Source organism: Rhinopithecus roxellana, chromosome 7 (assembly GCF_007565055.1).
Source record: "Rhinopithecus roxellana isolate Shanxi Qingling chromosome 7, ASM756505v1, whole genome shotgun sequence".
NCBI lineage: Eukaryota > Metazoa > Chordata > Mammalia > Primates > Cercopithecidae > Rhinopithecus > Rhinopithecus roxellana.
The window spans coordinates 59,183,480-59,199,309 of NC_044555.1; the positions used below are offsets into that span (position 1 = coordinate 59,183,480).

General features: G+C 36.4%; 1 protein-coding gene across 2 annotated transcripts in view; it reads left to right on the plus strand.

The window, feature by feature from the left end:
* The first annotated feature begins 2,567 nt into the window (after positions 1-2,567).
* Positions 2,568-15,830, plus strand: part of CLIC2 (chloride intracellular channel 2) — a 38,398-nt gene continuing 25,135 nt past the window's right edge. The window contains exons 1-3 of one of the 2 annotated variants that reach the window (XM_010385217.2): positions 2,568-2,878; positions 15,156-15,265; positions 15,391-15,516. In XM_010385217.2, coding sequence (XP_010383519.1) covers positions 2,822-2,878; positions 15,156-15,265; positions 15,391-15,516 — 293 coding nt within the window. In that variant the 5' untranslated portion in view covers positions 2,568-2,821. The remainder of the gene's footprint in view (positions 2,879-15,155; positions 15,266-15,390; positions 15,517-15,830) is intronic. The other variant, XM_010385218.2, reaches the window with a different exon arrangement.

Genomic DNA, 15,830 nt, shown 5'->3' on the forward strand with positions numbered 1-15,830 from the left:
TGTTTCACAGTAACATGAGTGGAACTGGAGTACATTATCTTAAGTAAAATGATTCAGAAACAGAAAGTCAAATATCACGTATTCTCACTTGTAAGTGAGAGCTTAACAATGGGTACACATGGACATATAGAATAATAGACATTGGAGACTACAAAAGGTGGAGGGTGGGAAGTTGACAAGGGTTGAAAAATTACCTATTGGGTGCAGTGTTCACTATTCAGGTGAATGGTACACTAAAAGCCCAGACTCCACTACGATGCAATATATGCATGTAAGAAATCTGCACTTGTACCCTCTAAATCCATTTTTAAAATGGAAAAAAAAATCACCGTAGGATACCACTTCATAGCCGCTGGAATGACTATTATAAGCAAACAAAGCAAAGAGCAAGCAAGTTTTCGTAGGGCCCTGGTGGGAGGTGTTTTCATCATGGGGGCAGGTCCCTCATGGGTGGCTTGGTGCCACTCTCATAGTAATGAGTGAGTTCTCCCTCTGAATTCATGCAAGAGCTGGTTGTTTAAAAGAGTGTGGCATGTCCCCCCACCACTTTATCTCTTCCTCCCACTTTCATCATGTGAGATCCATGCTCCCACTCTACCTTCTGCCATGATTGGAAGCTTCCTGAGGCTCTCACCTGAAGCAGATGCTGGCACCATGCTTTCTGTACAGCCTGCAGAATCATGAGCCAATTAAACCTCTTTTCTCTGTAAATCACTCAGCCTCAAGTATTTCTTTATAACAAAGCAAAAATGGACTAACACAACATTTATATGAAATATCTAGAATAGGCAAATCCATAGGCACAGAAAGTAGATTACTGGTCGTCTGATGCTGGGAGTGGTAATGAAGACTGACTGCAAATGGGCAAGGAAGATGTCACTGACGTGATGCAAATGTTCTAAAATTAGATTGTAGTGATGGTTGCACCACCCAATAAATTTATAAAATCACTTTAAATACATGAATTTTAGGGCACGTTAATTATCCTAAACATGTTTTTAAACACATTCAGCATCAAGAAAAAAAAGAGAACATTCATCTCTTTACTTTGCCTATTTATTAGGGATCACACAGAGGTCTTTAGGCTGTTGTTGTTGCTGTGGTGGTGGTGGTGGTGACAGTAAGGGTTGTGGTTTTCTCATGAGCGTCAAAGGTCAAGCAACCATTTGGTCTTTTAAAATAAAAATTTTAAAATCAATTAAAAAAGAATGTTGCTGGCTTGAAATCTGGAGTAGCCATAGGGGCAAAGAGAAGCAGATGGATTTTTTAAATATTCAAGATGTAGAAGTGACAAGATTTTGTAGTGGTTAGATATAGGGAGTGGGGAAAGGTGAGGAGGCCTCAGACTGAGTATGCTTAAAGTTGAATTCCTGTTGTCCTCCCGAACTGGCTGTCCTCCCGTGCTGCCAATCTCAGTGAATGGATCAGCATCCTGGCACAGAGTTGACATTCATTGATTGCCTTTGGAGTGAACGAACAGAGTATGATGAATAGAGTAAAAATATGGCTAAACGAGGCAGACATCAGGTCCTGCCAAATAGCCAGTGCAAAACTCACCCTTAAGGTTGGCTCAGTAGATGTCCAGCACAATTTTCTTCTCACTTTTCAAACCATTTGGGGAATCATGAGGTCTTTCCCTCATCCAGAAGAACACTCACCTACATATCAGTCACTCCTTCCCTAGAACCTACAGGTATGGAGCAGGCTGAGTTCTTTCAAGAGTTTCTTATCCTGTAAATCTTCACACAGGGCAATGGCAGGTGCATGTACAGCCCATATGAGCATGGGGGATGCTTAGTGTTCTAGAAAGGGGACCACAGTGGTGCCCAACTGATGGATCTGCGTTCTGTTTTGCGCCAAGCAGGAAGAGACTCTTTCCACCAAAGAGGTTTGTTGTTCCCGGGGTCCTCCTCCCAGATCCTGGAGGCATCAGATACAGCTGTCAGAAACATTGCAGACACAGAGTGATCTGTTTGACTGGTTTTGCTGCTGTTCCCAGGGTTGACAAGCAGAAATACAGAACAAATGGTGGTTCCTGAAACAGACGCCAAAACAAGGAAGTGATCTGTTCCAGTCCAAGCTTCCAAGAAATAAAGAACTAGGTGGGGCACACTAAACAAGCCCCCAGACTCAACCACCCCAGTGAACATTCTCTGGTTGTAGAGAGAAGTGAAATTTGCAACCCAGAACAGAAATCTGGCTGTGTGAGCAGCAGAATTGGGGGTGGAAACATTTAATAAAGTACAATTTTTTAACCCTCTTTTAGACAGTATCATTGGATAAACATCCTTTTCAATAATAAAAATCCAAGTCATTTCTGGCCCTTTTCCTGGAAATGCTTTCAAGTTACAGGAACACCAATAAGAGGCCCTTTTCTGGGCATGGAGCCCAGGACTCAAAGGGAGGCTCTAGAGAACATCTGGTCTGCTTGATATATAGAAGCTAGCACTGCATGTGTGTGTTTGTGTGCATGTGTTTCTCCTATGCTGACTCATGGCATTGAAGCCTCTCTGGAAACACCCCCACCCTTCTAGCCAGCCAGTTTATACACAGCCCTTTGGCTCCTCCTTGATTTAAATGTTAGGTCAGGAGGAAGAAGGAAAACGAATTCAAGAGCTGCACTTAAGCATCTAGAATTTTCTGCGTCACACCTCTTGAGAGAAGAGACTGGCTCCAGGTCTGACTCAGTCCACTATAAACTAGACTCTCTTCTTAAAGCACCAACATTACTTGAGTCTTTGGATAAAATTGAGAAAAGAGTCTACAAGTATTGTGGACTCTACGGGAGGCAGGAGGCTGACAACTGGCAGTAAAGACAAAGATGTCAGGCCTGAGGCCCAGCACTCAAGTGGACCCTGAGATTGAGCTTTTTGTAAAGGTAAGTTTTCCAGCTATAATAACTGCATGTAGAATATATTAGTTTTTGACACTGAAGTCCAATGTTTTTTTAAAAATTCTCCACATTTGGGCTAGAGATAGGAAAGAATGTTGTGATTATTTTCCTACTCTGAGTTCTAGAAAAATGCCCGGGTGTGTGACTGTTCTTAGATGACGACAGGAAAAGAGAACTCTTCTGAAAAAGGCAAGGTGATATGGTGGAAAAGCACTAGACTGGTTTGTAGTGAGCAACTAACTTATATTCTCAATGGCTTCCTATATAACCTTAGAAAAATCCCTCCCTCTCTCCAGACCTTTGTTTCTCCATCTATATAATGAAGGAGCATGACAAGATGATCCTTAAGGGCTTTCCAAGTCTCAGAATCTGTGTTTTATGAGATAGGTTTTGAAAGGCCTGACTGGGTGGAGGAGAGGGTGGAGAATGACCTAAGAACTCCATTCCCACACATAGCCCAGACAGAACTTTCTAAACTTCTACAATGGACAAACATCACAGCAGGGTCACATGGACACTGTGGGAGAAAAAAACCAGGAGTCTATGTGCTTGTTATGTGAGGAGGGGGACATTTTAGAATGCTCTGCTTCTTCTTTTTGGTCTGCCATGGAGTTTTTTGTTTTGTTTTGTTTTTTTAACATGTCTTAACTTTTCAGAAAAGCACTTTGGAAAACCCCTAAATCAAGAGAAAGGAACATGTGTTTCCAAATTAGCTCATCAAGGAAGAAAAACTTATATGGGTTATTCCCAGTAGAAATTAAATAGTTACTAAATCCTTGCTTGCATTAACTGTTTAGCTTTTCCCTTTATTTTCATTGACTATTGGAAGTATTCAGGATAATAAGAACAATAACAAACTCATATTGTGCCTGGCTCTTTTCTAAACACTTTACATATGTTACCTAATTTAGTCCTAACAACTTAGGAGATAGGTTGTTATTAACGGTGCTTATATATTACTAGCATCATCAGTAGTAGTGGTGATAGTAGTAGTTATTACTACTTCATTACAACTTTTAGTTATTACAATATTATAATGTTCTCATCATTTCTAGATAGGTAAACTAAGGCAATAAAGTTTAAGTAACTTGCCTCTAAAACTATACAACTTCCTGATGGCTTACAAAGACATAAAATGAGATATACTTACCAAATGTTAAGTTAAATACCTATTGGCAAAAGTATGCGTTTACAGCCATTTAGATTATTTAACAGTTTGCCACATATATACACCAAGGACATCACCAACCTGTCTTTTCAAAATTGTAAGAGAAAGACCCTTGAATTCCTGCAGTGTTAGGTAATGCGATTAAGCGTTTGCTAAACTATCGGGCATAAGAGCGACTTCTCCTGTCTCTGGGTTGTAGCAAAACATATAACTGCTCAGATAGGATATAAATGAGCTGTAATTTCCTAACTAGATTTTTACATTTACCAATTCCAAATCAGAAGTAATGTCTCTTCACTGGGTAACTAAAGTGTTCCCTTTGTCCGAACTGTTCATTCAACTCAATTAGACACCTTAAATCAATTGTTGGCTTTGATGTATGTGTTTATCTTCATAGACTTTTTATATTTGGGTGGTAATCTGGACAGGAAATTTAGCAAGTCACACATGGATGAGAAAATATTGAATTAAATAATAACTTTCAAAGTAACCAATAATTCATTGAGTACTTAACTATATGGTAGGCACTGTGCTAAGTGTTTTATTATTAACCCTCTTTTATGAATACAGAAATTAAAGCAAAGAGCAGCTAAGTAACGTTGTCCAAGGTCACATAGCTAGTTAGTGGCAGAGTTAGAATTCCAACACTTTAAAATAACTATGTCTAATATTATTCAATTGTTTTCAGTTGTGTGAACTTTTTAGTAAACTATTCCAGAATTTTATCAGGTGGAGTGCTCTAGATGTAAGCTTATCTGATGACATTGAAACAAACTACAGATTTTCTGGAAGAACCTCAAATATCATCTGGTCCAGGTTTTTGTTTTATTTTAAGCTGTGTTCCACAGATCTCTAGAAGTTTCATGGAAGATACTGGGAGGGGAAATAGGGGTTGAGAAGGACTAAAAGTGCTAATGAGTAATTTTTAAAAGGCATTACTATAAGAGATTAAGCATTCTCCTGTCACAATTAAGAATTTATACCACAATATCTATGTGTTCTGTGTAGTCAATAAAAACATTGTCTTTTAGCTCTGAATGATTTGAGCAAGGTTTCTATCTAATAACTAAGAACAAAGGATTTGATAACACACATTTTATTTTCTCTAAGTGCAGGGATGAAATAATCTTAATGGTTTGTTGTTTGTTGTTATATGGAATGTTTGCATTCTGTACCAAAGACTCTAAAATTAAGTTTTAGTATATTTGTACATAAAATTATGGAATCTAATATTTGGACCAAAATTCTGAATGTGATAATTTTGTCAAAAAATTTTTTAATGTGTGGGGGAAAGAGGGAAAAGATGATACTCTTCTCTGAGTGTTCAGACCATTTCAAAGTATCTTATAGCTATTATAAATACTCATAAAGACTGATTAATATAAAAATTCAACAAAACTATTAAATGAGAGAAGGCAGTGTTTAAGAGTATAGTGTATGGAGGATATAGTCCTAGTCCTGAATTTGCTAAGTGAGAAGAGGATGTATGTCATCAATTCTTGATTAGCCGACTGTACTTGAGCAAGTCAGCCTCTCTGAGCCTCAGTTTCCTCACCTGTAAAACAAGAGTAATAACAGAGCCTACCTCATAGCATCATCCTATTTGTAAGCATTAAATAAAACGAGTATATAAAGCATAGTAGTTGGCAATGTAGTAAATACTATATAAATGTTAACTATTGTTACCATTATTATTTTTCATGTTTAAAAACTTAGATCACAAACACAAAGAGAAAAAAAATTGTTTTGGTGAATGGCCGCAGCCTGTCTTTGCCAGCTGAAGATAATTAAGAGGTCGGTAATTCATCAGTCAGGCTAGTGAATTTATATCCTAAAATTTTATGTGATGGCACTTTAAATCAGCATAACATTACAGAAAAAAAAAAAAAAACAATCTTCTGTTTTCCTGTAAAACTTTACTGCATTTCCCCCACACCTCAGTGTTTTGATTCTCCTTTTGCCAAAGGCGATCCACCCTTCCTGCTGTGTCTATTATCAGACTCCATTCTTCTTCCTGCCTCCCACCCTTAATCATGTTTCCCCTCACTAAACCTAGTTTTGATTGGATCCTTAGTCTGACTTCTATTACAAAACAAATGCAGCTGCTAAGGTTGGTTGCCTCTTCCCATACCTCTTCATACCCCGCCATCACAAAGATCAACAATATCATTTTCTTTGTCACATCCACTATCGCGGAAAGAAAATTTTGTCAAAAAATTGAAATTTTGTCCAGTGTTTCTGGACCTTAATAATGCCACGCATAATAGATCAGAGCAGCCGTAAGATGAAGTACCTTTTATTTCCTTGTATAGGCTACTCTCTCTAGTCTTTCTTATCATAATTCTTGGTGATTTTAATATCTACACAGATGATTTTTCCAACACTCTAGCCCCTCAGATCCCTGACTTTCCCTCCTCCAGGGATCTTAGTCCTTATCATTTCTCAGGTGCTTCTTCCCATAGTCATATCCTTACCTTTGTCATTGCAATGTCTGCAACCTCTGCATAATATCATTTATTTGGGGGTGTTTTTTGTTCTTCTTTTTGAATTTCTCTATATTCATATATTTTATCAAGGTAAAATTTACATAAAATAAAATGCATGCATGAAGTGTACAGTTCAATAACTTGACAAATGTATATGCACATATAACCACCATTCCAATCAAAATATGGAATACGTCCATCACCTCAGAAAGTTCCCTTATGTCTCTTTGCAATCTGTCTTCCCTACCCTACCCTTTACCTCTCTCCGCCACAGCCAAGCATTGATCTGCTTTCTGTTAGCCTTACATTTTCTAGAATTTTCTGTAGATGAAATTATATGGTATGTACGCTTTTGTGCCTACTATCTTTCACTCAGCATAATTATTTTAAGATGCACCCATGTTGTTGTGTGTTTCAATATCTCATTCCTTTTTATTACTGAAGCATTCCATTGCATGGATATACCATAATGTGTTTATTCATTCACCCATTGAAAGACATTTGGGTTACATATTTCTATGACCATATGCTTTCATTTCTCTTGGGTAAAGACCTAAGATTTGAATTGCTGGGTCATATAATAGGTACATATTTAACTTTGACAAAATATTTTAAAAAGCAGTTGTACCATTTTACACTTCACTTCATTATGTGAGAGTTCCACTTGCTCCACTTTCCTGTCCACACTTGGTATGGTCATTCTTTTTCATTTCAGTTATTCTAATGTGTTTATCATGGTATCTCATTGTGGTTTTAATTTGCCTTTCCCACATGTCTAATGATATTGGGCATCTTTTCATGTCCTTATTTATCATCTGTATATCTTCCTTTTTAAAGTGCTCAAATCTCTTCCCCATTTTAATTGTTTTTTAACTTTAATTTTTAATTTTTGTGAGTACACAGTAGGTATATATATTTATGATATATATTTATGGATTACATGGAATATTTTGATACAGGCATGCAACATGTAATAATCACATCAGGCAAATGGAGTATCCATCACCTCAAGCATTTATCTTTTGGGTTACAAACAATTCAATTAAACTGTTTTAGTTATTTTTAAATGTACAATTAAATTATTTTTCACTGCAGTCACCTTATTGTGCTAGCAAATACTAGGTGTTATTCATCCTTCCTAGCTATTTTTTGTACCCATTAACACTCTTCACTTCCCCACACACACCCCCTCACTACCCTTCCCAGCCTCTAGTAGCCATCCTTCTACTCTCTCTCTCTCTGAGTTCTATTGTTTTCGTTTTTAGCTCTCACAAATAAGTGAGAACATGTGAATAGTGTCTTTCTGTGCCTAGCTTATTTTCTGTAACATATGATGTTCAGTTCCTTCCATGTTATTGCAAATGACTAAATCTCATTCTTTTTTATAGTCGAATAGTACTCTGTTGTGTATATGCACCACATTTTCTTTATCCATTCATCTGTTGATGGGATATTTAGGTTGCTTCCAAATCTTGGCTATGTGAATAGTACTGCAATGAACGTGGGAGTGCAGAGATCTCCACGATATGCTGATTTCCTTTCTTTTAGGTAGATACCTAGCAGTGGGATTGCTGGATCATAAGGTAGCTCTATTTTTATTTTTTTGAGGAACCTCCAAACTGTTTTCCATAGTGGTTGTACTAATTTACATTCCCACCAACAGTGTATGAGGATTCCCTTTTGTCCATATCCTCACCAGCATTTGTTATTTCCTGTCTTTTGGATAAGGGCCATTTTATTAGGTTGGTGCAAAAGTAATTGCGGTTTTGCAATTGAAAGTAATGGCAAAACTGCAATTACTTTTTTACCAACCTAATAACTGAGCTGAGTTGATATCTCATTCTAGTTTTGATTTGAATTTCTCTGATTATCAATGACATTGAGCACCTTTTCATATGGCTCTTCACCACTTGTATATCTTCTTTTGAGGAATGTCTATTCACATCTTTTGCCCATTTGTCAAACACAGTATTAGATTTTTTTTTTTGTTTTTTTTTTTTTTTTGTTTGTTTGTTTTTTTTTTTTTTTGAGACGGAGCCTCGCTCTGTAGCCCAGGCTGGAGTGCAGTGGCCGGATCTCAGCTCACTGCAAGCTCCGCCTCCCGGGTTCCCGCCATTCTCCTGCCTCAGCCTCCCGAGTAGCTGGGACTACAGGCGCCCGCCACCACGCCTGGCTAGTTTTTGTATTTTTAGTAGAGACGGGGTTTCACCGTGTTCACCAGGATGGTCTCGATCTCCTGACCTCGTGATCCGCCCGTCTCGGCCTCCCAAAGTGCTGGGATTACAGGCTTGAGCCACCGCGCCCGGCCCACAGTATTAGATTTTTTCCTATAGAGTTATTTGAGCTCCTTATATATTCTGGTTATTTAATCTCTTGTCAGATAGGTGGTTTGCAAATACTTTCTCCCATTCTGTGGGTCGTGTTTTCACATTGTTGATTCCTTTGCTGTGCAGAAGCTTGTTAGCTTGATGTGATCCCATTTGTCCATTTTTGCTTTGCTTGCCTGTATTTATGGCATATTATTCAAGAAATCTCTGCCCACTCTGATGTCTTGAAGAGTTTCCCTAATGTTTTCTTTTAGTAGTTTCACAGTTTCAAGTTTTAGATTTAAGTCTTTACTCCATTTGTATTTGATTTTTTGTACATAGTGAGAGATAGGGGTCTAGTTTCATTCTTTTGCGTATGGATATCCAGTTTTCCCAGCACCATTTATTGAAGAGACTGTCCTTTCCCCAGTGTATGTTCTTGGCACCTTTCCTGAAAATGAGTTCACTGTAAATGTATGGACTTATCTCTGGGTTCTCTATTCTTTTCCACTGATCTATGTGTCTTTTTTTATGCCAGGACCATGCCATTTTGGTTACTTTAGCTCTGTAGTATAATTTGAAGTCAGGTATTCCTTAGGAAATAGCTTTGGCTATTCTGGGTCTTTCCTGGTTCCATATAAATATTAGGATTTTTAAAAATTTCTATGAATAATGTCTTTGTCATTTTGATAGGGATTGCATTGAATCTATAGATTGCTTTGGGTACTATGGACATTTTAACTATATTTATTCTTTCAATTCATATAGAGTATCTTTCCATTTTTGTGTGTCTTTTTTAATTTCTTGTATCAATGTTTTATAGTTTTCATGTAGCAATCTTTTAGTACTTTTGTTAATTACTAGATACTTTATTTCATTTGTAGCTATTGTAAATGGAATTACTTTCTTGATTTTTTTCAGATTGTTCACTGTTGGCATATAGAAATGTCACTGATTTTTGTACATTGATTTTGTAACCTGCAACTTTACTGAATTTATCAACTTTAAGAGTTTTCATTGGAGTATTTAAGTTTCTCCAAATATAAGGTCATATCATCTGCGAACAAGATAATTTGACTTCCTCCTTTCCAATTTGGATGCCTTTTTATTTCTTTATCTTGTCTGTTTGCTCTGGCTAGGACTTCCAGTACTATGTTGAATAATAGTGGTGAAAGTGGGCATCCTTGTTATGTTCCTGATCTTAGAGGAGAGGCTTTCAGTTTTTCTCCATTCAGTATAATACTAGCTATGGGTTTGTCATATATGGCTTTTATTCTGTTGAAGTATGTTCCTTCTATACCTGTGTTTTTGAGGGTTTTTTGTCGTAAAGGGATGTTTAATATTATCAAATGCTTTTTCAGCACAATTAAAATGATCATAAGGTTTTTGTTCTTCATTCTGTTGATATGATGTATCTCATTAGTTGATGTGTGTATGTTGAACCATTCTTGCATCACTGGAATAAATTGCACTTGGTCATGATAAATGGTCTTTCATTTTGGTTTTGTTTTCACTTTTAAGTACAGGGGTACATGTGCAGATTTGATATATAGGTCAACTTGTGTCATGGGGGTTTGTTGTACAAATTATTTCATCACCCAGGTATTAAGCCTAGTACCCATTAGCTTTTTTTTTTTTTTTTCTGATCTGTTCCTTCCTCCCACCCTCCACCCTCCAATAGGCCCTAGTGTCTGCTGTTTCCTTTTATGAGTCCATGTATTCTCTTCTTTTAGCTGCCACTTAAGTGAGAATGTGTGGTATTTGGTTTTCTGTTGCTGCATTAATTTGCTAGGGATAATGGCTTCTAGTTCCATTCATGTTCCTATAAAGGACATGATCTCATTTTTTTTTAAGTGACTTTATTTTATTTTAGTTACATAAATTACAAAATATCGCTAAGTGAAAATAAAATCAATAAAAATCATCCATGATACCACCCACTTTAACATTTATGTGTATAGCTTTTTATGCTTTATTTCTTCACATACATAGATAAATATATTCATCAAAAAGAGGTTATTTCATATATTAGGTTGGTACAAAATTAATTGCGCTTTTTGCCATTGCTTTTAATATATTGTTTTGTAAGCTATATTTATTTAACAATGTATTATGAATTTATTTCTATAACATTAAATATATTCTCTGGGTGTATGTGTGTCTTGTTTCTTATGACTAAAATTTTTTAAAGTTAAGGTGTTATGTTGAGATAGTTGAAGATTCACATGCCATTTTAATGAATAATACAGAGAGATTCTGTGTGCCCCTTACCAAGTTTCCCTTAATGATAACATCTTGTAAAACTATAGTACGATAAGAAAACCAGGACATTATTGACATTGATGCAGTCAGATACAGAAGATTTTCATCACTACACAGATCCGTGTTACCCTTTTAAAGCCATATCCACTTGTGTCTCACCCAATCCCTCAACCATTAATCTCTTTTCCGCTTTGATAATTTTATCATGTCAAGAATGTTATGTGGATGGAATAATACAGTATATCACCTTTTGGGGTTGTCTTTTTTTCCCCACTCAGCATAATTCCCTGGAACTTCATCCAAGTTGTTGTGTGTATCAACAGTTTGATCCTTTTAATTGCTGAGTACTGCTCCATGATACTGATAGGCCACAATTGGCTTAATTATTCAGCTGTTGAAGGACATTTTGGTTGTCACTAGTTTGGGGTTATTACAAACAAGGCTGTATAAATCCTCTTTTACAGGTTTCTTTATGAATATAAGTTTTCATTTCTCTGAGATAAATGCCAAAGGGTCTAGTTGTTTGGTTGCGTAGCAGCTGCATGTTTAGATTTGTAAGAAATTGCCAAAGTGCTTTCCAGTGTGGTCATAGTATTTTACATTAAACCCAGCAATATTTCTGTGCATTCTCACCAGCGTTTTGTGTTGTCACTATTTTTATCTTAACTATTTTGAAAGGTGTGTAGTGACATTTTACTGTTTAAATTTGCATTTCCCTAAAGGCTAATAAAATTGAACATTTTATGTGCTTATTTCTCATCTGTATGTGCAATGTCTCTTTAGTGCAATGTCTGTTCATGTCATTTGCTCATTTTCTTTTTTCCTTTTTTATTTTAGAGTATTTAATTGGTAAATAAAAATTGTATATATTCAATGTATACAACACAATGATTTTGTTTCTTTTTTTAAAAAATTTTTATTTATTTTTCAATGGGTTTTTGGGGAATAGGTGATGTTTGGTTACGTGAATAAGATATATAGTAGTGACTTAAGAGATATTGGTGCACCCATCACCCAAGCAGTGTACACTGTACTCAATGTGTAGTCTTTTATCCCTCACTCCCCCACCCCTTTCTCTGAGTCTTCAAAGTCCATCATATCATTCTTATGCCTTTGCGTCCTCATAGCTTAGATCCCAATTATGAGTGAGAACATACCATGTTTGGTTTTCCATTCCTGAGTTACTTCACTTAGAATAATAGTCTCCAATTCCTTCCAGGTTGCTGCAAATGCCATTATTTAGTTCCTTTTTATGGCTGAGTAGTATTCCATGGTGTGTGTGTGTGTCCATGTGTGTGTGTGTGTACACACATATGTATGTGTGTACACATATATGTATGTGTGTCTTGTTTCTTATGACTAAAATTTTTTAAAGTTAAGGTGTTATGTTGAGATAGTGACACATACGTGTGTGTATATATATACACATATGTGTGTGTATATATATACATATATATGTGTGTATATATATATCACATTTTCTTTTTTTATTATGCTTTCAGTTCTTGGATGCATGTGCAGAACATGCAGGTTTGTTACATAGGTATACATGTGCCATGGTGGTTTGCTGCGCCCATCAACCCGTCATCTAGGTTTTGGGCTCCACATGCGTTAGGTAATGCTCTCCCTCTCATTTCCCCCGACTCCGCAAAAGGCTCCAGTGTGTGATGTTCCCCTCCCTGTGTCCATGTGTTCTCATTGTTCAACTCCCACTTATGAGAGAGAACTTGTGGTGTCTGGTTTTCTGTTCCTGTGTTAGTTTGCTGAGAATGATGGTTTCCATCTTCATCCATGTCTCTGCAAAGGACATGAGCTCATTCTCTTTTATGGCTACATAGTATTCCATAGTGTATATGTGCCACATTTTCTTTGTCCACTCTATCACTGATGCCATTTGGGTTGGTTCCAACTCTTTGCTATTGTAAATAGTGCTGCAGTAAACATATGTGTGCATGTGCCTTTATAGTAGAATGATTTATAATCCCTTGGGTATACACCCAGTAATGGGATTGCTGGGTCAAATGGTATTTCTGATTCTAGATCCTTGAGGAATTGTCACACTGTCTTCCACAATGATTGAACTAATTTACCTTCCCACCAACAGTGTAAAAGCGTTCCTATTTCTCCACATCCTCTACAGCATGTGTTGTTTCCTGACTTTTGAATGATTGCCATTTTAACTGGTGTGAGATGTTGTCTCATTGTGGTTTTGATTTGCATTTCTCTAATGACCAGTGATGATGAGCTTTTATTCATATGATTGTTGGCCACATAAATGTCTTCTTTTGAGAAGTTCATATCCTTTGCCCACTTTTTGATGGGGTTGTTTGTTTTTTTTCTTGTAAATTTGTTTAAGTTCCTTGTAGATTCTGGATATTAGCACTTTGTCAGATGGATAGACTGCAAAAATTTTCTCCCATTCTGTAGGTTGCCTGCTCACTCTGATGACAGTTTCTTTTGCTGTGCAGAAGCTCTTTAGTCTAATTAGATCCCATTTGTCAATTTTGGCTTTTGTTGCCATTGCTTTTGGTGTTTTAGTCATGAAGTCTTTGCCCATGCCTATGTCCTGAATGGTATTGCCTAGGTTTTCTTCTAGGGTTTTTATGGTTTTAGGTCTTATGTTTAAGTTTTTAATCCATCTTAGTTAAGTTTTGTATAAGGTGTAAGGAAAGGGTCCAGATTCCGTTTTCTGCATATGGCTAGTCACTTTTCCCACCACCACTTATTAAATAGGGAATCTTTCCCCATTTCTTGTTTTTGTCAGGTTTGTCAAAGATCAGATGGTTGTAGATGTGTGGTGTTATATCTGAGGCCTCTGTTCTGTTCCATTGGTCTATATATGTGTTTTGGTACCAGTACCATGCTGCTTTGGTTATTGTAGCCTTGTAGTATAGTTTGAAGTCAGGTAGCGTGATGTCTCCAGCTTGGGTTTTTTGTTTGTTTGTTTTGTTTTCGTTTTTGCTTCAGATTGTCTTGGCTATACAAGCTCTTTATTGGTTCCGTATGAAATTTAAAGTAGGTTTTTTTTTTTTAATTCTGTGAAGAAAGGCAATGGTAGCTTGATGGGAATAGCATTGAATCTATAAATTACTTTGGGCAGTATGGCCATTTTCACGATATTGATTCTTCCTATCCATGAGCATGGAATGTTTTTCCATTTGTTGTGTCCTCTCTTATTTCCTTGAGCAGTAGTTTGTATTTCTCCTCGAAGAGGTCCTTCACGTCCCTTGTAAGTTGTATTCCTAGGTATTTTATTCTCTTTGTAGCAATTGTGAACAGGAGTTCACTCATGATTTGACTGTCTATTATTGGTGTATAGAAATGCTTTTTGCACAGTGATTTTGTGTCCTGAGACTTTGCTGAAGTTGCTTATCAGCTTAAGGAGTTTTTGGGAAAGAATGGTAGATCTCATGTAAATTTAAATTTTATATAATCCATGTTTTTAAAATTACATGTAACATGTATCACAAAGAGTTAATGTCTTTAATACGCAAATAATTTTTCCAAACAATAAGAAAAAGTCATTACCTTCATAAAAAAATTAAAAACTGTCATGAACAAACAATTAGCAAAATAAGGAAATGGTCAACATATGGAAAGATACCTTTCAGAAAGGAAATTTGGTAAGATCTATCAAATTGGGGAATGTGCATACATTTTACTCACCATTTTCATTTTAAAGATTAACCTTAAAGATATAATCTCAGAAGTGGAGGAAGCTATATGCCCAGAAATGTTTGTTTCTGAAGTACTTAGATTAGTAAAAATTTTGAAATATCTTAAATGTCTATCAACAGGAAAATTATATAAATTCTGATAATATATAAAAATTATTATTATTATCATGTACCCATCACAGTTGTAACTTTACATATAATGAAATTATTTGCTTCCCTATATCTCTCTGTCCATAGATGATGGAGTTCTTGAGATTGAGAATGTCCATGTTTGTCTCTAGCAACTAGCTCATTTCCTAGTAGGCACTCAATACATACTTATTGAACAAACAAATGAACTGAGGTCTCTCTTTATCTTAATAGGCTGGAAGTGATGGAGAGAGTATTGGAAACTGTCCCTTTTGCCAACGCCTTTTCATGATCCTCTGGCTTAAAGGAGTTAAATTTAATGTGACAACGGTTGACATGACCAGGTAAGAGAAATCAGGACATGTTAAATTCTAGGAATTGAGATTGGTACATACCAATAAAATATTGGTGTTTATTTAATGTGTACTTTATCTAGAGACCTAACTCTGCTTATTTTTAATAATCATAGAAAGCCTGAAGAACTGAAGGACTTAGCCCCAGGTACTAATCCTCCATTCCTGGTATATAACAAGGAGTTGAAAACAGACTTCATTAAAATTGAGGAGTTTCTAGAACAGACCCTGGCTCCTCCAAGGTACAGCACTTACAGGATACTATTTTGCTGAAGATAATCTATTTTACTGGCTTGTTTATTGCAGATTGAGTATTCTTACCAATTTAAGTACTTTTGGATTTCTGGGCCTACATGTCAAATGACACACATGCATAAACATCCCCCTCCAACTTCAAATACAAAAGGATCATATGTATAATATTTCAAATAATGTTTAAAAGCTGCATAACATACATAACACAAGAAGGTAAGTTCTCGGTGGTCTAGAAATAGAGTAGGAACATATAGTGAGATGGGAGTGAGGGAGTGGGGTACTAACACTATGTTATGCATAA